Consider the following 26722-nt stretch of genomic DNA (forward strand, 5'->3'; position numbering starts at 1 on the left):
GGGCGAGGTTTTTAGGTTTTACTTTATATACAGAACATGCAGTGTCCTGCATTTTTGTCCTCATGAGAGTTTTATTGAGATGTGAGAGATGCCTGAGTTAATAATGGATTAGTCAGAAGCTCTGCACACACCCATCTCAGACAAACAAGTCTCCAGTGGTACTGTTCAGTTCTTTTGTGTGGCCTGCTGTTGAAATACCTGTGCAGTGACCAGCTGGAGGTTAAAGGAAGTTATTACTTCCAGCCTGTTTATCATGCTTAACCTAAGGAGAATTGGTTACCTGGTTTACAAATGTTCTATTTAAACAAAGTTTCTATAAAATTAGTTAATACTGCTCCTCATCTTTTGAAAGCTTAAAAAAAATATTTAAAAGAAATCTTTGCTCATCAAGAGTGATTTCATGCTTTTGTTCCATTTAGGAAATTTTCTCAGGGAGTTTCTCTCTGTTTAGAAATTAGGAAGTGATGTTTGGAAGGAAGAGACTGCTGACAAGTCAAGGGGATGCTGCTGCCGTGTCGCTAAGTGACCGGTGGGCACAGATGTCTTTCTACAAGTTGCTTTATGAGCAAGACGTCATCCTGTCCAATTGAAGACCTAAGCACACTGAATTTTTATTTTCTTTGAGAGGAATCAATTTTTCACAGTCAGTGATCAGACTAGAGTGGCATATGTAGTCTTACTCTGAGCCAGGATCACTCTTCAGTTTGAGAAATGGTAAAGCGAGTAAAAGTCAAGGGTCTCCTTATGCTGGAAGTTATGGGTCTCGTCACTCCATACTTCTGTCCCCTGTCCAAAGCCTGCAGTCAGGGGAAGGGAAAAGAGGTAAAGGCCGCGATAATGTTTGGGGTTCAAATGATCAGTTTGGTTTGAAGTTTGGATTAGAAGGTTAATGACCTGACCAGAGAGACCCGTTTTGATTTCTAGAACTGACAGACTTTGTCTCCTTAAGACAAAGGAAGCAGTTAAGCCTGGGCCATGGAAAGATAAGAACTGGTTTAAGAAACAATGGCCATAGTTATCAAGCAGTGGTATCCATGATGATAATATACTAATAAAGCTAAAGGCAATATTTCCAAGGGTTTTGAAAGATTGCATATAAAGTTTCTTTAGCTAAGATTTATAGCCAAAATAAAAATTTGCAAAAAATTTCCTATAGATGGCCTTCTTGGAATTGAGGCTCTGTTGAAAATAATATATTGGATGCTTGTCGTCGACAGAAGGAAAGTTGGGAAGCCCTTGAAGTCTTACGGTGTTGAGGTGCTGGGAGGGGCTGTTCCTCTCCTGCATTCCTCCCAGACCTCTGAAGGACCAGACCGGAGACTAGTCAGTCCTCTGCCCCAGGCGGCAACGTTCTCTAAGTAGACTCTGCTGTCCTGGTTGCCCCTAGTGCCCCCACCCTGAGTTTAATACCCTCTGATCAATATGGAGATTATTTCTACATCTTAAGGTCATTTCACGGTTTTGAGGTTTCAAAAGTTAAAATTTTCTCCTCAGTATTTAAAGAAAGTCCTCAATTTTTTTTTAAAAAAAGAAGATTTAGTATGGGAATTTTCAATTATTTTAGTTACTTTTAAAAATTTTATTTTATTTTTGGCTTCCCAGGGTTTTTGTTGCAGTGTGCGGGCTTCTCACTGTGGTGGCTTCTCTTGTTGCCAAGCTCCGGCTCTAGGCACGCGGGCTCAGTAGTCGTGGCTTAGTTGACCTGCAGCATGTGGGATCTTCCAGGACCAGGGACCGAACCAGTGTCCCTTGCATTGCAAGGCAGATTCTTAACCACTGGACCACCAGGGAAGCCCTATTTTAGCTACTTTTTAAAGGAAATTTTGCCTCTGTTTTCTTGGCTTGATATTTGGCAGCTGTCCTTCTCTTAGGAGGAAACTCAAATATTTACATAGAATTTGCTTTGCCTTGGAATTCAAGAGACTTAAAACTTTTATGAATGTTCAGATGCAAACCATGACTTAATAGTGACCTGTATCTTTATAACTTCAGCAATATAATGACACCAACCTTCTGATCAGACTACGCCCCTCTGCCTTATGGTCAGCAGAGGAATGTGGAAGAGCCACAACATGATACTGAGGACTGGAATTGAGGCTTGTCTCCAAATCATTATTGTTACTTGTTGGCTCTGACAGAGAAATTCACTATACACGACTATGACTGGGCAATATGCTTTTATTAGAGATTCAATAGGAGCCAGGCTCTTCTGGAGTTCAGCTGAACATGAAGCTGTCCTCACCATGGCCAGCCTTGTGACACCATTTCACAGTGACCAGGGCTGTGTCTGGCACTCAGGCTCAGTGGTCTGCAGGCATCCCAGCTGGATCTGAATTCCCCAGCCCAGTAGCTTCTTTTCCCATGTTTATAAAAGGCTCTGACCTTCTCTAAACAGGATGTTTGCAATAGCAACTCTCAACATGGAATTTGCTTGTTTAACTGGTTTAACTCTGCTTGGTTGATAGAGTTCAAAGTAGAAGGTCTTTTGGGGGTAGGATTTATGATCATTTACTAAACTTTAGTTGCACGTTCCAGAAAGTCTGATCCAAACTGGCTTTAGCAGAAAAGGATTTTACTGGCCCATGTGCCTGAAGAGGGGGCTTCCCAAGTGGTGCTACTGGTAAAGAATCCACCTCCAGTGCAGGAAACGCAAGAGCCTGCAAGGGCTGCTTGTGGCTTCAGCTGTGGCCCAGCCCGGGCCTGAAGGAGAGCCGGCAGAGCCCAGGTTCTCTCTCTAACTAGTCAAGAGCTTCTCCACACAGCTCTGCTCTCAGGCTCTCCCCAGTGGTGAAAAAATCTTGCAACAAGTCCAAACAGAAGTGCCGGCAAGAGAGTTCTGGCAGCTCCCACACAAGCCCGGCCTGATGCTGATGTGGATCAGCTTTGGTCACAAAGCTCTGCTGTGGCACAGGGAGGACACTTGTCCTGATTCAGCAGGCAGGTCACCTGTCCTGCTCTGGATGCTGCAGCAGGGGGAACAAACTGCTTGTCCCCCCCAAAAGACATAGATATTTAGCAGCCAAAGGAACCAATTTCCACTGCGGTTTATTAATGCAAGGCAGAGAGAGATATTGAGCATCTGTGTGTATGGACGGGGCTTTGCAGGGCAGTGCTTGTAAAAGCACTGCTGACTCATGAGGACTGCCGCTGAGTGGTGGACAGGTGTGTGGGTGAGTCTCAAACCACACACTCAAGTGCCAGAAATGTAAGCATTTTATCCTGAGCCCTCACGTTCAGTTACTTTTCAGAGTGGGTTTTGAGAAGAGGAACTGAGTCTTTGCCATCTCTGCCCAGTCAGGTTTGCTTTTGATCTTCAGTTATCATTACTTCTGAAGATGACCCTTGTTGCATTCACAAGGTCTGACACTGCAGCTCTGGGATGGAACCACGTGGAGTTCCCTCCCACAGGCCGAGCCGGCTCTCCTGTGCCTGCCGGGTGGAAGTGGTCTTGGTGGGGTGAGCCCACTTACCTGGAGCCGCGTGCAGGTCTCCTCAGCTTTGGTTTGGTTTGGCTTTGTCTTCCCTTTCCTGCGACGACTTTGAAAGGACTATTTTAGGGCACTACACCATCCACTTATACCTTACTACCCCCTTACCCTCCACTCTTTTAAGGTCTGGAAAATGTTACAGAGTCTGAGAGGCACCTTAGCTCTTATTCATCACATATTCTTCTAAACCTACTGGATTTTCTAAATAAATAAATCTATCCTACTCCACACAGGGATTTGACCTTTAATTCCCAGAAATCACAAATGCTTTATTTTAACAAATATTTATTGGGCACTTACTATATGTCATTATGATGTGTGTTGGGATACTACACAGAATAAAATAGTCAATGTGCTTAACCTGTGGCACTTCCATTGTACAGAGAGAGATTAGGTTAGAAAGATTAGATAGAGAGGGTAGTGACATAGCCCATGTTGTTGTCATTCAGTTGCTAAGCGGTGTCTGACTCTTGGCGACCCCATAGGCTGCAGCACTCCAGGCTCTGCTGTCCTTCGCTGTCTCCTGGAGTTTGCTCATGTCCATTGAGTCAGTGATGCCATCCAACCTTCTTGTCCTCTGTTGCCCCCTTCTCCTCTTGCCCTCAGTCTTTCCTACCATCAGGTCTTTTCTGATGAGTCAATTCTTCACATCAGGTGGCCAAAATATTGAGGCTTCAGCATCAGTTCTTCCAGTGAGTATTCAGGGTTGACTTCCTTTAGGATGGACTCTTTTGATCTTGCAGCCCAAGAGTCTTCTCCAGCATCACAGTTGAAAAGCATCGATTCTTGGGCACTCAGCCTTCTTTATGGTCCAGTTCTCACATTTGTACACGACTACTGGGAAAACCATAGCTTTGACTATATGGACCTTTGTTGGCAATGTGATGTCTCGGCTATTTAATACACTGTCTAGGTTTGTCATAACATTTCTTCACTAGTGGGTCAGACAGTAAAGAATTTGCCTACATTATAGGAGACCCGGGTTTGGTCTCTCGGTTGGGGAGATCTGCTGGAGAAGGGAATGGCTACCCACTTCAGTATTCTTGTGTGGAGAATTCTATGGACATAGGATCCTGGCAGGCTACTATGTCCCTAGGAACACAAAGAATCAGATACCACTGAGCAACTAACCCTTTCACTTTAACTTTTCTTCCAAGGAGCAAGTGTCTTTTAATTTCACCATCCACAGTGATTTTGGAGCCCAATAAAATAGTCTGTCATTGTTTCCATTTTTTCCCCATCTATTTGCCATGAATTGATGACCAGATGCCATGAACTTAGTTTTTTGAATGTTGAGTTTTAAGCCAGCTTTTTCACTTTCCTCTTTCACACTCATCAAGAGGCTCTTTAGTTCTTCTTCGCTTTCTGACATTAGACCATCATCTGCATATCTGAGATTGTTGATATTTCTCCCAGCAATCTTGATTCCAGCTTGTGAGTAGTCCATCCTGGCATTTTGCATATCTACTCTGAATGTATGTTAAATAAGCAGGGTGACAATATACAGCCTTGGCATACTTCTTTCCCAATTTGGAACCAGTCCATTGTTACATGTCTGGTTTTAACTGTTGCTTCTTGACTACATACAGGTTTCTCAGGAGACAGGTAAGGTGGACTGGTATTCCCATCTCTTTAAGAATTTTCCACAGTTTGTTATATTCCACACAGTCAAGGACTTTAGCGTAGTCAATGGAGAAGTAGTTTTCTTTTTGGAATTCCCTTTCTTTTTCTGTGATCCACCGGATGTTGGCAATTTGATCTCTGGTTTCTCTGCCTTTTCTAAATCCAAATTATACATCTGGAAGTTCTCTGTTCATGTACTGCTGAAGCCAGCTTGAAAGATTTTGAGTGTAATCTTGCTAGCATGTGAAATTAGTGCAATTGTACTGTAATTTGAACATTCTTTGACATTGCCTTTCTTTGGGATTGAAAACTGATGTTTTCCAGTCCTGTCGCCACTGCTGAGTTTTCCAGATTTGCTGGCATATTGAGTGCAGCACTTTACTCCATCGTCTTTTAGGATTTGAAATAGATCAGCTGGAATTCCATCACCTCCAACACCTTTGTTTGTAGTGATGCTTCCTAAGGCCCACTTGACTTTGCCCTCTAGGATGTCCGGCTCTAGGTCAGTGACCACACCATCATGGTTATCCAGGTCATTAAGACCATTTTGTACACTTCTTTGTGTATTCTTGCTACCTCTTCTTAATATCTTCTGCTTCTGTTAGGTCTTCGCCATTTCTGTCCTTTATTTTGCCCATCTTTGCATAAAATGTTCCCTCGGTATCTCCAATTTTCTTGAAGAGATCTCTAGATCTTTCCCATTCTACTGTTTTCCTCTGTTTCTTTGCATTGTTCACTTAAGGTTTTATTATCTCTCCTTGCTTTTCTCTGGAACTCTGCATTCACATGGGTATATCTTTCCCTTTCTCCTTTGCCTTTCACTTCTCTTCTTTTCTCAGCTGTTTGTAAGGCCTCCTCAGGTAACCAGTTTGCCTTCTTGCATTTTTTTTTACTTGGGGATGGTTTTGATCACCAACTCCTGTACAATGTTATAAGCCTTAGTCCATAGTTCTCACTCTTGCATGTCCAACTCTCACATCCGTACATGACTACTGGAAAAACCATTGCTTTGACTAGATGGACCTTTGTTGGCAAAGTGATGTCTCTGCATTTTAATGTGCTGTCTAGGTTGATCATAGCTTTTCTTCTAAGGAGCAAGTGTCTTTTAATTTCATGGCTGCAGTCACCATCTACAGTGATTTTGGAGCCCCCAAAAATAAAGTCTGTCATTGTTTCCATTGTTTCCCCATCTATTTACCATGAAGTGATGGGACTGGATGCCATGATCTTAGTTTTTTTAATGTTGAGTTTTAAGCCAGCTTTTTCACTCTCCTCTTTCACTTTCATCAAGAGGCTCTTCAGTTCCTCTTCGTTTTCTGCCATAAGGGTTGTGTCATCTGTGTATCTGAGGTTATTGATATTTCTCCCGGCAATCTTGATTCCAGATTTTGCTTCATCCAGTCCGGCATTTCACATGATGTACCCTGCATATAAGTTAAATAAGGAGGGAGACAATATACAGCCATGAAATTAAAAGACGCTTACTCCTTGGAAGGAAAGTTACAACCAACCTGGACAGCATATTAAAAGGTAGAGACATTACTTTGTCAACAAAGGTCCGTCTAGTCAAGGCTATGGTTTTTCCAGTAGTCACGTATGGATGTGAGAGTTGGACTGTAAAGAAAGCTGAGCGCCAAAGAATTGATGCTTTTGAACTATGGTGTTGGAGAAGACTCTTGAGAGTCCCTTGGACTGCAAGGAGATCCAACCAGTCCATCCTAAAGGAGATCAGTCCTGGGTGTTCATTGGAAGGACTGATGCTGAAGCTGAAGCTCCAATAGTTTGGCCACCTGATGCGAAGAGCTGACTCATTTGAGAAGACCCTGTTGCTTGGAAAGATTGAGGGCAGGAGAAGAAGGGGACGACAGAGGATGAGATGGTTAGGTGGTATCACCGACTCAATGGACATAGGTTTGGGTGGACTCCGGGAGTTGGTGATGGACAGGGGGGCCTGGCATGCTGTGGTTCGTGGGGTTGCAAAGAGTCGGATACGACTGAGCGACTGAACTGAACTGAACTGATATACTACTTTCCTGATTTGGAATCAGTCTGTTCCATGTCTGGGTCTAACTGTTGCTTCTTAACCTGCATACAGATTTCTCAGGAGGCAGGTAATGTGGTCTGGTATTCCCATCTCTTGAAGAATTTTCCACAGTTTGTTGTGATCTACACAGTCAAAGGCTTTGGCATAACCAATAAAGCAGAAGTAGATACTTCCCTGTAACTCTTACTTTTTTCAGTGATCCCACAGATGTTGGCAATTTGATCTCTGGTTCCTCTGCCTTTTCTAAACCAGCTTGAACATCAGAAGGTTCACGATTCACATACTATTGAAGCCTGGCTTGGAGAACGTTGAACGTTACTTTACTAGTGTGTGAGATGAGTGCAATTGTGTGGTAGTTTGAGCATTCTTTGTCATTGCCTTTCTTTGAGATTGGAATGAAAACTGACATTTCCCAGTCCTGGGGCCACTGCTGCATTTTCCAAATTTGCTGGCATATTGAGTGCAGCACTTTTACAGCATCACCTTTCAGAGTTTGAAATGGCTCAGCTGGAATTCCATCACCTCCATTAGCTTTGTTTGTAGTGCTGCTTCCTAAGGCCCACTTGACTTCGCATTCCAGGATGTCTGGCTCTAGGTGAGTGATCACAGCATTGTGGTTATCTGTGTCATGAAGATCTTTTTATATAGTTCTTCTGTGTATTCTTGCCACCTCTTCTTATATTTTCTGCTTCTGTTAGGTCCATCCCATTTCTGTTCTTTATTGTGCCCATCTTTGCATGAATTGTTCCCTTTGGTATCTCTCATTTTCTTGAAGAGATCTCTAGTCTTTCCCATTCTATTGTTTTCCTCTATTCCTTTGCATTGATCACTGAGGAAGGCTTTCTTATCTCTCCTTGCTATTCCTACTTTCCTCAATTTGAGCCTGCATTTTGCAGTAAGGAGCTGATGATCTGAGCCACAGCCAGCTCCAGGTTTTGTTTTTGCTGACTGTACAGAGCTTCTCCATTTTCAGCTGCAAAGAATATAATCAGTCTAATTTCGGTATTGACCATCTGGTGATGTCCATGTGTGGAGTCATCTCTTGTGTTGTTGGAAGAAGATGTTTGCTATGACCAATGCATTCTCTTGTCAGAACTCTGTTAACTTTTGGCCTGCTTCATTTCGTATTCTGAGGCCAACCTTTCCTGTTACTCCAGATAGCTCTTGACTTCCTACCTTTATATTCCAGTTCCCTGTGATGAAGAAAGTGTTAGTCACTCAGTCGTGTCCAACTCTTTGTGATCCCAGGGACTGTAGCCCTCCAGGCTTCGCTATCCATGGGATTCTCCAGGCAAGAATACTGGAGTGGGTAACCATTCCCTTCTCCAGGGGAGCTTCCCAAGGCAGGGATTGAACCTGGGTCTCTGGCATTGCAAGCAGATTCTCTATCATCTGAGCCATGAGGGAAGCAGATTATGATGAAAAGGACATCTTTTTTTTTTTTTGATGTTCGTTCAAGAAGGTCTTGTAGGTCTTCATAGAACCATTCAATTTCATCTTTTTCAGTATAGTGGTTGAAGTATATAGTATAACACTCCAGTGGTTGGAGTATTACTGTGATGTTTAATGGTTTGTCTTAGAAACGAATCAAGATCATTCTATTGTTTTTGAGACTGTATCCAAGTACTGCATTTTGGACTCTTTTGTTGACTGTGAGGGCTACTCCATTTTTCCTAATGGATTCTTGCCCACAGTAGTAGATACAATGGTCTTCTGAAATAAATTTGCCCATTCCTGTCCATTTTAGTTCACTGATTCCTAAAATGTGGATGTTCATGCTTACCATCTCCTGCTTGACCATGCCCAATTTACCTCGATTTACCTTGATTCGTTGAACCTAGACCTAACGTTCCAGGTTCCTATGCAGTTTTGTTGTTTAGAGCACTGGACTTGACTTTCACCCCCAGACGCATCCATAACTGAGGGATGTTTCTGCGTTAGCACAGCCCGTTCATTCTTTATGAAGCTGTTTCTCTGCTCTTCCCTAGTTGTGTGTTGGACACTTACTGACCTGGGGGGCTCGTCTTCTGGTGTCATATCTTTTTGCCTTTTCGTTGTGTTCATGGGGTTTTCGAGGCAAGAATACTGAGGTGTTTCGCCATGCCCTTCTCCAAGGGACCGCGTTTTGTCAGGCCCTGACTAGCAGGGACGTGCTCTTCAGCCCCTCCTTGTAGCCGGACGGCATGCCGGCACCCTGATTGTCCCACGGCTGGTCCTCATGGAGCATGTAAACCTTTACTGGCCGCCCGGTGTTGATCAGCTTGCCGCCCAAAGGCCTTGGCAGAAGCCACGCTGGAGTGCCTGGAAAGGGGCCTGGGGTGGCTGGAGCTGAGGTTGGAGGAGACCCGGAGCGTGTGGTTCCTCAGCCTCACTGCTGCCACTGGCCGCCCTGGAGCTGATCCGCCACCCGCACGACCCGCAGCCTGCCGAGCTCTGGCCCCGGTCTGTCCTCTCCTCTGGCTCCTCGGCCTTATTGTTCAGTCCCAGCAAGCCCAGCCACCCCATGTCTGCCCCACACTGATATAGGTCATGGTGCAGGCTAAATATGATGGAGGAACTTTAAGGGATGTTATCAGTGGAGTGCTATTATTTGAGGTATTACTTAGAGCATTTCTTTGGAGAAATGACCACAGGAGTTCAAGACTGGAAACAGAAACCCCAGAGGAGGCTGTGGAATGGACACCACAGGACTGATACTCCCTGGGCCAGACTGGTGGCGGGAGGAGGGTGAGATGCAGTCAGATTCTAAGCTGGAGGTTTGTGTTCGGTGCTGGGTACTGGGGGGTGGCAGTGGGCATGAGAGAAACCCCAGTGGGAGTCCCAGCTGGCCCATGGTTTGAGAGTGAGCTCCCTGATGGATGAAGCCCACCTGGAAAGGGAACTTGGGGAGCAGGTTGGAGAGGAGTTGGGGGTCCCTGTAAAGTCTAAATGTGATTAATTTGAGATACTGACTTGATACTTTATTTCAAGTTTCAATTAGTAACTGATACTTTGAGTCTGGCATTTCGGGAAAGGACTACCAGATATAAATGGTGTTTAAAGTCACAGGACCTAGAGTCGAGTGCGAATAGAAAAGGATGGCGCCTTGGGGAGGCTGAGAGGACCCTAGCCTCCACCTCTTGGCTCATTCCTGGAAGCTGATGACTGAAAGAGATGCGCAGCATGAGCTGAGAGTTCGGTTTTATTCGGCGCAAAACAAGGACCGTAACCCAGCAGACCGACTCGAGGTATGGCTGAGGAGCTGCTCTGAAGAGATGGGGCAGGGAGGCCAGTACTTTTGTTTCGCGGAAGGGGGTACCTGCAGTCAAGCACACATTTTGGCAGGAAGTTGCTGCTCGTCGCAAGGAAGAGGTGTCTCCATTCATGATTTTAGTGCTTTTCTAGATAGGAGAAAATACAAGAAAATGGGCTCTTAAACGCTTCTGAAAATACCTAACTATCTGAAGGCCTGTTCCACCAGTTTTTCCAGAGCACAGAGGGCTTTGTTCCTGATCTCCAGCCCGAACTACTTTCAGGGTGTGGGGAAGGGCAGCAGCTGCAGTGCCCTAGTCTTGTAGAGTCAGATGACAAGGGACAGTGTTGAGCTGGCAGGGCCGGTGACGTCAGCGTTAACAACCTGCTGCTGCTGTCGCCCTGGGCCTCGCCCTCCAGGCGTGGGGTCGGGGTCTTCCTCACCCCTCAGCTCACCCGTGTTTTGTGTGGTCCAAATGGTGAGGCTCTGCCCAGCTGCCCCAGGAAGGGACCGCCCGGGTCAGGGGTGTGGGTGGGACGGCTTCGTGCCAAATCTCAGGCCTGGTCTAAGATTTCAGTTCCTCAAAGGGCTGTCAGTGTGCAATGATTTCAAGTAGAAACAACGTTTAAAGTTGATCTTGAAGAATGAATGGTATTTTAAGAGGTCAGAAGTTGCCATTTGTTTCCTGTAGGGCCAGACAGCCGGTAGATCAGGCTTTGGCAGCCAAGAGGCAAAACTGTGCGTCGACACTTATACAACAGGAGAGAAGATAGTGCTCCACACGTTTTTATTGGTGAGACCTGGGTTATGATAATGACTGAGCGCTTCTTTTGTAATCCAAGTGTACTGATGCGTGGAATGTGATTCTCTTTGTGGGGGAACACTTTCAACTTGAGCTCACTATTTAGTGCCCTTTTATAAGGACAGATCAAGGATGTTCAGCGGTCAGTGCTGATCTATAATGGGATTTTACCTATTTCATCTTTGAAAGTATGTTCTCACCCGAAATGTTCTTTCGATTCAGTTTTTTGCAACCAACCACTCTCACATGCAGGCCGTAGGAGAACAGGTGGCTGCTGGATTTGCCGAGTCCTTGGTGCTCTCGGCTCCGCGCGGGGCCTTCAGGGTGTGCTCCTGGAGGACCAGCAGAGCTCCTTTAGAGGGGCCGATGCCGAGCTTCCTCAGGAAGGGTCACGCAGGGTCAGCGAGTGGTGAGAGGTCATCTGGCAGAGCCTTCTGAGCCACAGGCCCAAAAAAGGCCCTCAGAGAACTCTGCATAGCCCCCTGCACTCAGAAACTGAAGCCCCTACGGGCTCTGAGGGTCCTGTCCCCGCCTCACCCAGATCCCATGCCTGCCTGTACCACTGGGCACAGCTCCCAGAGGGCCCCAGCCTGGTGGAGCATGGCGCTCTGCCATCCGCGGCTGAGCCTCACCTCCTCCAAGGAGGGCTGCGTCCTTGCACACGTCCCTCTTCAGAGCAAATGGTCCCCGGGTTAACCCGCTGCATGCCTCCACCTGCCTTCTGACTTGACCTGCTGCACCTCCTCCAGGCGAGCAGGGAGGTTACAGCCACAGGAGCTGGCATAACTCGGGGATCAGGGGGCGAGCGCAGGGAGGGCCCTCTGACGTGAGGCTGTGTCCAGGCTCGTGCTAACGAAGCACTTGGTGCCGCCAAGATCCATCTTTTCATCCATTTTAACATTTAATGAAAAGGCAAAAACCACACCTTGGCTTTCTTTAAGAAGGACTTGCAAATAGTCTATTATAAAAGCTATGGAATCAAAGAGAAAGATATTAACATATGTATGTTATATCTTAAAAGTGTTTTTACCCATTTATCTACCTCCCCAAACTAACTGAGTGATTAGACTGTATATAAAACAAGTCTAGTTCTAGGTTATAAAATAAAAATTGCAAATACTTTTCCATATTTCTTCTGTGGCAGATTCCATGGAGAGATGATAAGTTTCAGCTGCAACAACAAGCCCACAAATCTTGATTTCTTGCCACGATAAGAGTTATTTCCCCATCACGCTCCAGGTCCTGGGCAGCTCCCCCTGTGTGCTGATCCGGGGGTCTTCCATCTGCCCTGCTTGTGGCTGTGCCCTGAGACCCCTCCCCGCAGCCAGTGAAGGAGAGAGAGAGGGTGGGGAAACACACCTCCTCGCCCCGGCGAGAAGCGCCCCGCGTCGCTGTCTGAGCAGCCGCTCCCGAGGATGGCGTTGTGCTGATGAGCACGCGTGTAGGGGGGAACTCCTGCCCAGCCACGCAACTCACCCAGCAGCCCCCGCGCGTGCAGGCCGTTCGTTCTGTTAGGAGCAGGGCTGCGTAGGAGAACCGAGGCCTGTCTGGTCGGGTGCAGTGTGCAGACGGGCACACTCGTCAGTTTTCCCGTTGTGTCCCGTGTGCCCTGCTGACTCCTGCCGGCTCAGCTCCTCCCTCCTTTGTGATCACTGCAAGTGGGGCTGGCTTCCATCCTGTGTTCACTCTGGCTGCGGTTTTCAGAATCTGTTCACTCTGTCAGTACTGCATTGAAAACTTGGAAATGCCCCCACCATATACACTTTTTCTTGATCACTGTGGAATAGCAAAAGCAGTTATATGTCTTTAGCCTGCTGCTGGTGGCACTGTGGTAAAGAACCCACCTGCCAATGCAGGAGAGGTAACGAACGGAGGGTTGGATCCCTGGCTCAGGAAGATCCCCTGGAGAAGGAAATGGCAACCACTCCAGTATTCTTGCCTGGAGAATCCCAGGGACGACGGAGCCTGGTGGCTGCCGTCTATAGGGTCGCACAGAGTCGGACACGACTGAAGCAACTTAGCAGCAGCAGCAGCCAGGGTTCTTGCCTGGAGAATCCCATGGACAGAGGAGCCTGGCGGGCTACAGTCCTTAGGGTCACAGAGAGTTGGATATGATTGAAGCAACGTAACACAACATTAGCCAGGTCATGACTAACAGCTACTTCCATAAAATGTACTTTTACGGCCCAAATATCTACATAAATATGTTCATTTGGAATTTTTCTAGGTTATATTTTTTCTAAAACCTTTTAAATCCAGACTGTATAACCAAAGCACCGATAATAGGAAATGTTTAAAAGTCACTAGTACCTTGACACGGAGAAGGCAATGACATCCCACTCCAGTACTCTTGCCTGGAAAATCCCATGGACAGAAGAGCCTGGTAGGCTGCAGTCCATGGGGTTGCGAGAAGAGTCGGACATGACTGAGTGACTTCACTTTCACTTTCATGCATTGGAGACGGAAATGGCACCCCACTCCAGTGTTCTTGCCTGGAGAATCCCAGGGACGGGGGAGTCTGGTGGGCTGCTGTCTATGGGGTCTCACAGAGTCGGACACGACTGAAGCGACGCAGCAGCAGCAGCAGCAGCAGCAATACCTTGACATACTTTTAAATGGGTGTTTTAAGATTCCTTCCCTATTTAAAAATTATGTGCTTCTGAGAATTTTTCTGTGTTCATCTGTGTGCTTCATATCCACCACTGAAAGTGACGGCAGAGTACTGAGAGTATCAGCCTTTCAGTATCTTAGAACCATCAGCAAAATAGGACAGTGTGATTTTAAATACATGACTGGGAAGACAAAGAGCAACTGTACATTAGTTCGTAAAGTTAAAATTTAAGAATTGTCAATGATATACAAATGCATATAATAATAATTGAATATTTAGTGTGTAGCTATTCACCAAATCCCTGTCCTGTGAATTTGTATGTTTGTGTGTGCATGTGTGTCCAAACATGCACAGGGACGGGGAGGCTATCTATACTCTTGTTTGTGTAAAATATAAAGGTATATTTTTCACTTTTCTACACCTCTTCATACAAGACATGTTCACTGTGAGAGGTCACATTTTAAACAAAAGATAACGCATGGAGTAATTATTCATAATTACATTTTTAACAGCTGGAGTCATGCAGTTCCACTACTACATTAAATATTTAATTGTACAATATTCAGTTTATGCTGAGCAATCTTTGTTATGGAATATACATACAACTTACAAAGGGCTGTTGAGACTAACACTTTGCCTCATGCCTTACTATACACGGTACAAGTTTCTGGCAAGCTTCCTATTTGAGCCTCCCCACACCCCACAGCAAGTATCATTATACTTTATTTTTATATACAAATATTTATATAAACATTTACATAAGTGTGATACTCTATATACTTTATGTAGCTTGCTTTTCCTCCCAATATTCATATTTTGCCATGCTGATACATGTAAACCTAGTTTATTTGAAGTTCTATATAGAATACAGTTTTAATACTATACCAAACTAGGTATATCCATCCTCCTCTTGAGGGAAATTTGTTTCCTGGTTTGAAAGTGTTAATTTTTATGTGCTATTCTTATTATTTTGCTATTGAAAGCGTTGCCTCAACCAACCTTCTTACACATGGAGTACTGGTCTCCTGGGCTGCATGACAAGCTAGCAGGAACTGGTTGGCTTACAGCAACAGGCAGGCCGTCTCCCATGGGGGAGGCCTCCCGTGGGGTGTCAGCAGCCGCACCTGGAGGGTCCCACGTCTCCAGAAGGCCTGCCTTCTCCGCAGCTCCTGGGCCGCGTGCTGCAGGCTGGCGGCCGCACGGTGCAGCCTCCGCCTCATGGCCGTCCCGCCTCCCCTCTCCAGGTCTCACCCTTTCTGTCTCCTTAAGGACAGTCATCCCTGCACTTAGGGACCACCTGGGGAGTCTGCAGTGGTTAACTTAGTTACATCTGCAAAGGCCCTTTTGCCAAGTAAGACCCCTTTCACTGGACCCGGGTGGACATGAATTTGGGGCCACCGTCCCGCCCAGCTGCCAGTGTCTCCATGAGCACATCCAGGTGTGGAATTGGTGGGTCATCTCTGCTGTCCTCAGAGAGCTCCCACAGCAGCTGCCCTTCCTCAAGACCTCACCAGCGGGGCACAGGCTTCCCTCTGTGCCCCTGGCACATGCCCACTGGCAGGCTTTGTTCATTGCTGTCCACCTAGAGGATGAGAAATGATAATGCATTATGCTCTGGCTTTGCATGTCCCTCGTTTCTTGGGAGTTTGAGCCACTTTTCATGTATTTATTGGCCATGGTGGTCTCTTCTGTGGATTAGCTAGTTGAATAGTTTGTCTAATTTTCTATAGTAATTTCATATACTTTGATATTAAAAGATCTTTGTATATTCTTGATGTGATACATATATACAGTGGAATATTAATCAGCCATAAAAAGGAGTGAAATAATGTCATTTTCCACAACTTAAATGGACCTGGAGATTGTCACACTGAGTGAAGTAAGTCAGACAAAGACAAATATCATATGATACCACTTATATGTGGAATCTAAGAAAAAGGTACAAATGAATTTATCTATAAAACAGAAATAGAGTTACAGACATAGGAAACAATGTTATGCTTACCAGGGCTTAAGGGGTAGGGAGGGATAAATTGGGAGATTGGGATTGACATATACATATGACTATGTATAAAATAGATAATTAATAAGAACGTACTGTATAGCACAGGGAACTCTGCTTAATATGCTGCACTAGCCTATATGGGACAAGAGTGTAAAAAAAAGTAGATAAATATGTGTGTGAGTGACTCTTCTGTACAGAAGAACCTAACACAATATTGTAAATCAACTATATTCCAATAAATTTTTTTTAAAAGAGAAATTGAAGAAGCAAAATGTGCAGAACCAAAGAAGGACTTAAGTCTACATGAAGAACTCTAAATTTTAAATAACAAAACAAAAAATACTAAGGATATGATAGAAATACAAATTGAAAAATTCAATGATTTGTAATTATAATAAATCAGTTTACCATAAATTATATCAATCATAATAAATGTAAATACACTTAAATTTATGTATTAAAAAGTAAAAGATCTTTATATATTATGAGTTCTAAATCTCTCATTTATACTTATGACAAATATCTTCTAGTCTGTGGCTTATATTTTTATTTTTAAATGTATGTTGATATACAACTTTTTAAATTTTAATGTAGTTGAATATATCTGTAGTTTCCCTTTATTTTGTGCCTTATTTATACCATTCCTCCATCCTCAGATCATAAAGATATTCCCTACTGTTTTTATTCTAAAAGTAAAAAGTTATGCTTTTAATATTTAGGCCTTCAGTTACATTGAATTTTTTGTATGATGTGATGTTGTAATCTAATTTTATTTTGTTTTCCTTTGAATGACCCAGACTTGTCCCAGAACAATTTATTAATCTTCTGTGTCCTCTCTGTCATATATTTTTAAATATATGAGTATATATATTTATATGAATATTCCTTTCTTTTGTTGTGAATGTAGCATTGTTAATTAAGTGCTGTGGTTTATTCAATAAATTGTGTCATATATGTTTAAAATATTAGGTTATAACTTCACATCCTATACAAACACAAGTTTGAAGTACGTCAAATATTTAATGTAAAATAAAAGCTCTGAAAGAAAATCTGAAGTAATACTTGTATAACATTTTTCTTAAAATAAAGCTTTTAGTCACAATAATAGGAAGATGACAGTGGTAGAAAGCCCAGAGAGATATTGCCACAGAAATGAAAACAAATACTGAAAAACTATACATAAAAGTATAAAAAACAAGAAGCTGAGATGCAGACTTGTGACATGATTAAAATTATAGAGAAAGGAGTATAGGACCGGAAAAACAGACACAGAACACCAGCCGAAAATACGCAAAACAGAATGTAAACAAACGAGAAACCGGCCGGTGTTGAGGGAAATCCACATGTGAATTTGCCGTCCTGCTCCGCTGCGCACTCCTCGCCTCTGATGCTTCCCTGCTGACGGCACTCGTCTCGTGGTGACACTCAGTGATTCCAGGGTTGGAGAGTATTTTTAGAAGGTGACTTGATAATGGAAAAAAGCCTAAAAAATTTTTTAAATCATTAATTCCAACTCCGAAGATTCTCTCAAGAGAATTACTATCCAACAGTGGTATCAATAAAAGCTAAAAATGAAATAATCTACTTGTTTAACAATAGGAACCAATTGAAGCACATGCTAAATGCAGACAGCAGTTCTGGTGACTATCAGTGGTAGGGGAGTCTTCTTCGGTATTTGCATACCTATACTTTTTCCTTTATTTTTACAATGCACTTATGCCATAATTTCTGTTTTTTTTTTTAAAAAAATCTTCATCTCAAAATTCATGGGCCTTTTACACTATGAATTTTAAAAGTAATTCTCCCATAATTTCTAGTTCTTTTATGGTTTGACTTTTGGCATTTTGAATCATTGATACATTTGGAGTTTATGTAATGTGAAGCTGCGGATGATTTTTTCCCTTAAAGGACTACTATTTATTGTGTAAGACAACTTTTCCACCTTTATTTGAGATGCGGTATTCATCACATATTAAATTCACTTATACATTTGGGCCAATTTTTGAATTTTCTATTTTGTAAAATTGATTTTTCTGTCCATATTGGTAGCACTAGGAGGTAAATTATTGAGGCTTTATAATATGTTAGACCGGAGCTTTTCACCCTTATTTTTCTTGTTTCACACATTTTCTTCTAGCCTTTCTTGCTTATTTTTCCAAACGAATTTGAGGACTGCTTTGTTTAGTAGAAAAATACTTGTTAGACTTAAAAGAGGATATGAATTTGATTTCATTTTTTAAAAAGTAGAAAAACTATCATAAGAAAATTGAAAAGACAAATGACAAAGAGGAAATCAATGTTTGTAACTTGTATTCTAGAAAAAAAGGTTAATTCCTTTAATATATAAATCAATAAGAAACAGAGAAATACCCTCCCTAAATAGACAAGAAATATTAAAAAAAAAGATGTGACAGAAATGGAAGGATGTTAATATTACTCATCATAAAAGAACAAATTGAAAGTGCACTGCGAGCTTCAAACAAAGAAACCGGTATTGGAATTGCCATCTGCGTGAACAGCAGAAGCTGGGGGGAATGTTGAGAGCATCAGTTTTACAGTGAATGACAAGCAAGTGGGTCTGGGATCCCTGAGGGGAGAGAGAATTGAGGTGAGGTCCACGATTTCCTGCTTTTCTGCCTGGAAGCTTCAGCACAGGAGAGAAGCCCACCTCGGCATGTGCTCCTTCCAAATTATTGCTATTTGGTCACTAAGTCCTTTTAGAGCTCCATGATTTTAAATTTCTGAGATTTTGAGAGTTTAAGGTTTCCCAATCTCAGAGTGAATTTAATTGATTAGGAAAATAGAGATGAAATGATCACCAAGTAAGGATTTTCAATTTATTTCCTTTGTCTGGTAGGATACAGTTTGTTAATGCTTAATGGTGTATGACAAAAATGAAATTAAAACAAACTTCTAACTTCTATTTAGTAGATTTTTTTCATTAAAATCACTTTTTTAATCTTTTAGTGAACAACCCGATACCTTCCAATTTGAAATCTGAAGCAAAAAAGGCTGCTAAAATTCTAAGAGAATTCACAGAAATAACTTCCAGAAATGGACCTGATAAGATCATTCCTGGTAGGTGAATAATAGATGTACTTTCCACCTCTACATGTGCTCTATTTCCCAAATTATCTTCTCAACCCTTGGCTACACACAGGTCCTCAGCCCGCCTTTCTGCTCTGGGCCTGCCTCCCCCCCAGGCTCTGGGTGGCCCCTCTCCCCCCGCCTTCTAAGCCCCCGCTCCTCCCCGCTTTTCAGGGCCCGTCGCCGTGAGTGTCCCGTGTCCTTCGCCGGCGCCACCTCCTCCAGACTCACAGGGCCTTGTCCTCAGTTTCTGAGGACTTTGCAAACTCACTAGCTAATCTCATAAATAAATTTTAAATTTGTGTTTTTTCTTTCTCGATAAGATAGTTATACCTTACAGTGGTTTAAGAAGACTGATCAATGATTCCCAGTACAACTACAAATCTGTATTCCTGGGGTCAGAAACTTCAGTTCCTAAGCTCCCCCAGACCTGCTGAATCAGTCACTGTGATTCTCCTGTAGTCAGTCTGGCTACAGCAGACCTGGTCCAGAGGCCAGCCTTTGGGAACCACTGTCTGTTCATTACTACCACCAGTTGTTTCTAAAAGGTGTTTCAGAAAATACTTGTCTGATGCAAAGAGACTCATATGCAGACCAGCTTGGGCAGGTTGGTTTCCCTCAGTGCAGGACTCATCCTTCATTAAAGAAAGGAGTTTCAATTGCTTAAGCTAGATTTTCTGAAGTTATTTAACAGACCTTTAAATATTTTTAAAAATTACTAATTTGTTATAATAATAATAATAATTGCTCTTATTTTGGCCTAGCCACTCCTCTCATCTTAAGAAAACAGGGCTTTTTAGAGCACTGATACTCGAAGTGCAGACTGAACAACATCTGGGCATCACCTGGGAGCTTGTTAGAAATGCAGGAGCTCAGGCTCTTCTTAGACCCAAGGAATCAGAATCTGCATTTTTCACAAGATCTCCAGTGAGTTACATGCATGTGAAAGTTTGAGAAGCACTGCATAGGACTTGGGAGAAGGCACTGGCAACCCACTCCAGCACTTTTGCCTGGAAAATCCCATGGACGGAGGAGCCTGGTAGGCTGCGGTCCACGGGGTCGCTAAGAGTCGTACACGACTGAGAGACTTCACTTTCAGTTTTCACTTTCATGCATTAGAGAAGGAAATGGCAACCCACTCCAGTGTTCTTGCCTGGAGAATCCCAGGGATGGGGGAGCCTGGTGGGCTGCCGTCTATGGGGTCGCACAAAGTCGGACACGACTGAAGCGACTTAGCAGCAGCAGCAGCATAGGACTTGAAGCAAATTTGACTAGGAAATCTGAATTTTCTGTAGCTCTATTCTGAAGCAGGAGGTAGAAGACATTTCTTGATATATATCAGCTACATATCAGGCTAGCCCAATTACAGATAAGATGTATTTCCTACCATAAAAATATCTGGATATGGATTATTTCTAATGGATCTTGTCCAGCAGAATTCTGTCTTGCCTTTTCTGCCTCCAGTTAAAGACCACCCAACTCCCTTCACTGGCTGTCACTCAGAAAATGAAAATCTGTTTACATAGGAGCCTTAGGAAGAGCTTGCTCCCAGGGTATACAGACTGCGAGTGGAGGGGTAGGGGTGGGAGGCAGGAAGGCCCAGCTGCCAGAGGACCAAGACTTGCCTTTCCGTGGGATGCGGAGGGAGGGGCGTTATGGGGAGCTCTGTTATGTAACAGGAGATGAAATCTCAGAGCATTTTAAAACAGAATGCCCAGGCTTTAGACCTCCTTGGCTGTGAGATCACAGTTTTCTGGTATAAGGGCTCTGAGATGTGAGACTGAATTTAGAGAGGAAATTTGCAATCAATCCATCCTCGTTACAAATGAAGAACTAACTGGACAGTTATTTAGTGATTATTGGTAGTTTACTGTTCCTGAACTTGGGTGGATAAGATATTAAAAACACACCTGAAGTTTGAAATGTGTTCATGAAAAAAATCTGCTCTTGTTGTATTTAATGTTTCTGAACAGAGGCAGTGCTCACTGTAAAAGCAGTGAGCACGGCCTGTGAGGCATTGAGCACGCTCTGCCGCGTGTGCTGCATAAACCAGGCTCCCTGGCTTGTAATGAAACCACCCGTTATCATTACCTTCTTACACACGTTAGCACTTGAGCTCCGGCACCCTCAGCAGGCGGCCCCGGAACAGCATTACTTCTGACACTTCAGTACCAGCAGCTGCAGAGACGATCTGCGTGTCACCCTCCTTGTGCCTTTGGTTGAGTCTGTTATTAATTTAAATTTTGAAATGGTGTGCATAATTGTATTTGAAATTTAGTGTCCCCTAGGGATACATACAAATTCTTTTTTGTGTATTTGAGTACACTATTTGGTTTGACTTCTTCAAAATAATATATGACTAAAATGATGGTAAATTAAACTACCTTAAAAGTAGTGTTGGGATCCAAGAGTAATTTCAGTCTTTAGGCTTCCTTTGTTATTTGAAAGATGTACTATTGTGTAAATAAATCCACCGGATAGTGAGGCGCTGTGTTTAGTGGGCCCTATGTTAATAACCTTCCTTTTATGGAATGAACTTCCCTGAAATGTGAATAAACCAATATTTTATAAATCAAATTATATTTTCAGTGCCTTTGTAGTTATGTGTTATTCAAATACTGATCAAATCTTTTTATAAAGTTAAAAACCTTTTTTAAGTGGCAAAATCATTAATTTTTTCTGGTTTTGAATCCAGATTTCCATATTATTAGCAGGTGAGCTCAGCGATGTGTCTTTAAGCTTAAACACTCTGCCACACACTGCCTATCAGTCACTGTTTAAGTTTCTGCTTAATACTTTGTAGATCTTAATTTCTTTGAATAAATTTTAAAATTATTCATTATGTTCTAAACTAATTGAAATCACCAAATTATTTGTCCTGCTACTAGACATCAGTACAGTCTCATCCCAGGGTCTCATTTCTTGTGGCCATTGCAGAATTTCTGAGCACCCGTTCTGTCGGGTTTGGCCACCAAAGGCTTCAGGCTCGTCCGGGGTGGGTTTTCCTCAGTTACCTGTGCCACTAAGACCAAGGAGACCTGGGTCCGGGAAGCAAAGCTCTGTACACAGGTCTGACCCTTTGGGGCGCACACCTGTCCTCATCTTTTGCAGCACACGTCATCGCCAAAGCCAAGGGCCTTGCGATCCTGTCTGTGATAAAGGCTGGGTTTCTGGTCACCGCGAGAGGAGGCAGCGGGATCGTCCTGGCGCGCCTTCCAGACGGAAGTAAGTCAGTGTCTCTTCACCGGGAGCCACAGAGAACCTCCGTCCCACTTGTGTTCTGTCTGCACTGTGAACAGGGTTCAGAGGGAGGGAGGCGGGCTTTCTGGTTCCACCGGCAGCGCCTTCCTTCAGCCGCTCCCTGGGTGTTCTCTGGTAGCCAGCCAGCCCAGAGCCGCTCAGGATACCAGAAGGCGCGCCCCTGCCTTTACATATTTTCTCGTCCTTCCATGGAGCAAATACTAAACGTTGACATTATATTTCTCTTGTCAAATATGAATTTTTATTCCTCAGTTTCAGGGTACTACTGTTTTCTTCTGTTTTAGGGAAGCTGGTGAGGTGAAAGATCATCTGTAAGCTTTTACCCCATTTTTCCTGTAGGAGACCTTAAAAACAGAAACATTTTAAAGAATATCCATCCCCAGGACAGAATCATATCAAGATCAGTATAATTTGGTTTTACTTTCTGGGGTGAAATCTAATACCTGATTTTTCAGATATGACATCAAAATATATTTGCCTTGAATCTCAAGAACCAACATTTATCATATTTGAAATGTGTGTAGGGGCTTCCCTCATAGTTCAGCTGGTAAAGAATCTGCCTACAATGCAGGGGACCAGGGTTCGATTCCTGGATTGGGAAGATCCCTGGAGAAGGAAATGGTAACTCCAGTATTCTTGCCTGGAGAACCCCACAGACAGAGAAACCTGGCAGGCTACGGTCCATGGGGCTGCAAGAATCAGACATGACTTAGTGACTAAACCACCACCGGATGTGTCCTAACCATCCAAAAGCCTTTCTATATGAATTTAACATTAGCTGTTCAGTTATATAATTGAACGCATTTTTCTGTTTATGTGTTAACGTGTTGGGCTTCCCTTGTGGCTCAGCTGGTAAAGAATCCGCCTGCAATGCGGGAGACCTGGGTTCGATCCCTGGGTTGGGAAGATCCCCTGGAGAAGGGAAAGGCTGCCCACTCTAGTATTCTGGCCTGGAGAATGCCATGGACTGTATAGTCCATGGGGTCGCAAAGAGTCAGACATGACTGAGCTACTTTCACTTCACTTCTGTTAATAGCTTTTTTTAGTGTCAATAATTTAATTTTCTTCTGAGAGAGAACATGCGCCATCCACTTGCAGTAGATGCATCTGGCATGTGTGGGCTGCGCAGCTCTGGAACGTGTGTCAGTGGGATTTACCGTCCCCTGTGAGGTGTCCCCACAGTAAATGAAAGTTCGCCCCTGAGTTTGTACTTCAGATTTCATAGCTCCAGGCTTGGCTATGAAACAAAAATGACAAAATTCTCTTTTTCTCAAAAGAAGAAGCGTTACCCAAATTTTCATAGGCAGATTCTCAGCGGTACAACCAGACACGTTCAAATTGTGTCCACTGTTAGGCTCCAGGTTTGCAAGCAGCCCCCCATCTTGCCCTGCAGGCCAGCGCTGCGGTGGACAGGCGGCTGTCAGGGAAGGGGGAGGGCCGTCCACCCTGGGCCCCTCTCAGAGCCTCAGGGGCCCTGCCCACTGGTCTGAGTGAGTGTCCCTCTCCCGTCTTCCCTGTTAGCTGGTGGTCACTCTGCAGAGGGTATTTCAAAAGCCACCCAGTGGGGCGAGCAAATCCCTGGACCCTGGCCAGGTGGGTGGTCTTTAAACAGGGACAGTCCCTAACAGAGAAAGTGGAAAACAACTTTGGGATTACGAGACATTAATTTCTATAGTCAAAACTCCCCTAAGCCCAGACAGATGAGTTCTGGATGCATTCAGGCACTTGCCTGTCATCCAGAAAACTTGAAAGCAAGGGAAGCTAAGCTCAGGGCTCTGGTGAGCATGTTCCTGCAGTACTCCATCAAGATTACCCCCATCCCACCAGTTACTTTTCTCTAGACTTGTTTAACATAATTGTGTCTACATCAGGAAATATAAGCACAAATAATCCTGAAATGTACCATATCATGGCAAATGGAATTATTTTACTTAGCTTCCAAATGTCAGGATATGTATCTTGTTAGAATTTTAATAATCTTGAATTGATAATCTGTTTCTTGTGCTTCAGACTAGGCACAAAGGGTGTCAAAACAGTTTTTTGCCCTCAGAGACTTACAATAGAAACAGTTTAGTATCATGTTACCCTTAGAAGTGATTATAATACTCTTTTGAATACTTTTGCTCTCATATCTATGATAAAATTCTAACTAAAGACTAGAATTCCAGCTCAATTATGTTGCAAAACATTATAAATAGTGATGGTTGAAATTATCAAATGCTACATATAGTTACTTAGTGAGAATTCAATAGTTTGGTATTATGCATATTTATAGGGAAAGATTAGAAAACATAGACTTGTGATCTATGAGGCTCATAATGCATATCTAACACCTTTCAAACATTTTTAACTTAAAAAATTATATATGTTTATTAAAGAACATTTAAAAACATAGGCAAAAATGCCAAAGTCTCATTATTTTAAAAATAAACACCATTCATTCACCTTTTAGCATCTTTCCTCTCTGTATTTATATGCCAAGGAATTTTATTGTTAGAGTAATTGCGTGTTTGTTTCTAATAGAATGGTCTGCGCCTTCAGCCATCGGGATAGCTGGGCTTGGTGGAGGATTTGAACTAGGAATAGAGGTGAGTGGGTGATTGTGTATGTACAGTTGCCGTATTCTCTAAAAGCAGCTGATACGTGAAAGGTGAGAGATCTGAGATTTCCTCCTGTTCTTGTTTAACCACCTGTGGAAATTGTTCCCCTTTATTTTCTTGAATCTCTGCCTAAAACTATGTAATGTTTATCATTTGTCTCTTTTTCTTTCCTCGGCTGTAGAGTTTCTTCCATTTACCATATCATGTGTTCCCATCTTTAGCACATCTGCAGAGCAGTTATTCTCAGATCTGACAAAATTTAATTGGCAGCTTCTGGCTTCTGATTGCAGTCGTGGGTGCAAACAGCTTAACGTTATGTATCATCATTTGTGGCAAAATCCAGTTTGTGTTACTACTAATGTTCAAGTTACTTCAAATTTTTTAAGTACAAATTGTCTTTGTATTATTTCATTTTGCAACTTTGCTCTAATTATGGTTTCTATCAAATGGACTAGACATTACACCAGCACACACTGCTTTTCATGCTTCAACAGGGAGCATCTGCAAGATATTAATCTTTCATCTGTTGCTTTACTGCTAAGTGATTGGTAAATCAAATCTCCTAATGTTCCCAAATCATTTTCTTCTCAAATTTCAGTCAGTTTCTTCCTAAGCTCTCCTTTTATGAATTTGCGCTGCTGCCATAGTTTAAAATGCCCTTGGGCTTCCCAGGTGGCACTAGTGGTAAAGAACCTGCCTGCCAATACTGGTTAGACATAAGAGACCTGGGTTCGATCCCTGGATTGGGAAGATCCCCTGGAGAAGGAAATGACAGCCCACTCCAGTATTCTTGCCTGGAGAATCCCATGGACAGAGGAGCCTAGCGGGCTACAGTCCATGGAGTCACAAAGTGTTGAACATGACTGAAGCGACTTAGAACCCACACACGTGGCCTTATTAGGAGGAAATATTTCCACTACTGTTTTTTTTTTCATTTTTATTTGACCTTTACTTGCTGCTGCATAAATCTGTATTATAAAAAGAGGAACATATTTTAGTTTTGCTATTACGACTGCCTTTTTGTTGTATATTCAGTGAAATCATAGCCTTTGACAACATGGCTCATATGCAAAGTGTGTTTGCAGCATCTGTTGTGCACCCCTGCTCACACCTCCTGACACTGTACCCACGTGTCCCTGTTGTCACTGCCCTCTGACCCCAGACTTTGGGGCTCCATCTCAAATAACATTTGCTTAATATTTGCTATCTTTGGAAAATTTGGGGCTTCCCTGGTGGCTCAGATGGTAAAGAATCTGCCTGCAATGCTGGAGACCTGGGTTCAATCCCTGGGTTTGGAAGATCCCCTGGAGAAAGGAATGGCTATCCACTCCAGTATTCTGGCCTGGAGAATTCCATGGACTATATAGAGGAACCAGAGATCAAATTGCCAACATCTGCTGGATCATAGAAAAAGCAAAAGAGTTCCAGAAAAACATCTACTTCTGCTTTATTGATGATGCCAAAGCCTTTGTGTGGATCACAACAAACTGAAAAATTCTTAAAGAGATGGGAATACCAGACCACCTGACCTGCCTCCTGAGAAATCTGGAAGCAGGTCAAGAAGGAACAGTTAGAACTGGACACGGAACAACAGATTGACTCCAAATTGGGAAATGAGTATGTCAAGTGTGTATATTGTCATCCTGCTCATTTAACTTATATGCACAGTACATCATGCAAAATGCCAGGCTGGATGAAGCACAAGCTGGAACCAAGATTGCTGGGAGAAATATCAATAACCTCAGATATGCAAATGATACCACCCTTATGGCAGAAAGTGAAGAAGAACTAAAGAGCCTCTTGATGAAAGTGAAAGAGCAAAGTGAAAAAGTTGGCTTAAAGCTCAACATTCAGAAAACTAAGATCATGGCATCCGGTCCCATCACTTCATGGAAAATAGATGGGGAAACAATGGAAACAGTGACAGACTTTATCTTTTTGGGCTCCAAAATCACTGCAGATGGTGACT

The 26722-nt window shown here is 43.2% G+C and overlaps 1 protein-coding gene across 6 annotated transcripts in view; it reads left to right on the plus strand.

The window, feature by feature from the left end:
• SH3YL1 (SH3 and SYLF domain containing 1) overlaps positions 1 to 26722 on the plus strand; it is a 61151-nt gene that overhangs the window by 1009 nt on the left and 33420 nt on the right. For 5 of the 6 annotated variants that reach the window (XR_014078766.1, XM_081576475.1, XM_081576454.1 and 2 more), the window contains exons 2-4: positions 18773 to 18883; positions 22004 to 22117; positions 24677 to 24741. Coding sequence is in view for 5 of the 6 variants with exons in the window: in XM_081576475.1 (XP_081432601.1) it covers positions 18773 to 18883; positions 22004 to 22117; positions 24677 to 24741 (290 nt within the window). In the remaining variant the exon portion in view is untranslated. Of the gene's footprint in view, positions 1 to 15593; positions 15680 to 18772; positions 18884 to 22003; positions 22118 to 24676; positions 24742 to 26722 lie in introns of those variants that run through there. The other variant, XM_081576465.1, reaches the window with a different exon arrangement.

The sequence above is a fragment of the Giraffa tippelskirchi genome, chromosome 1 (assembly GCF_054371585.1).
Source record: "Giraffa tippelskirchi isolate mGirTip1 chromosome 1, T2T-mGirTip1v1.2.pri, whole genome shotgun sequence".
Classification (NCBI taxonomy): Eukaryota; Metazoa; Chordata; class Mammalia; order Artiodactyla; family Giraffidae; genus Giraffa; species Giraffa tippelskirchi.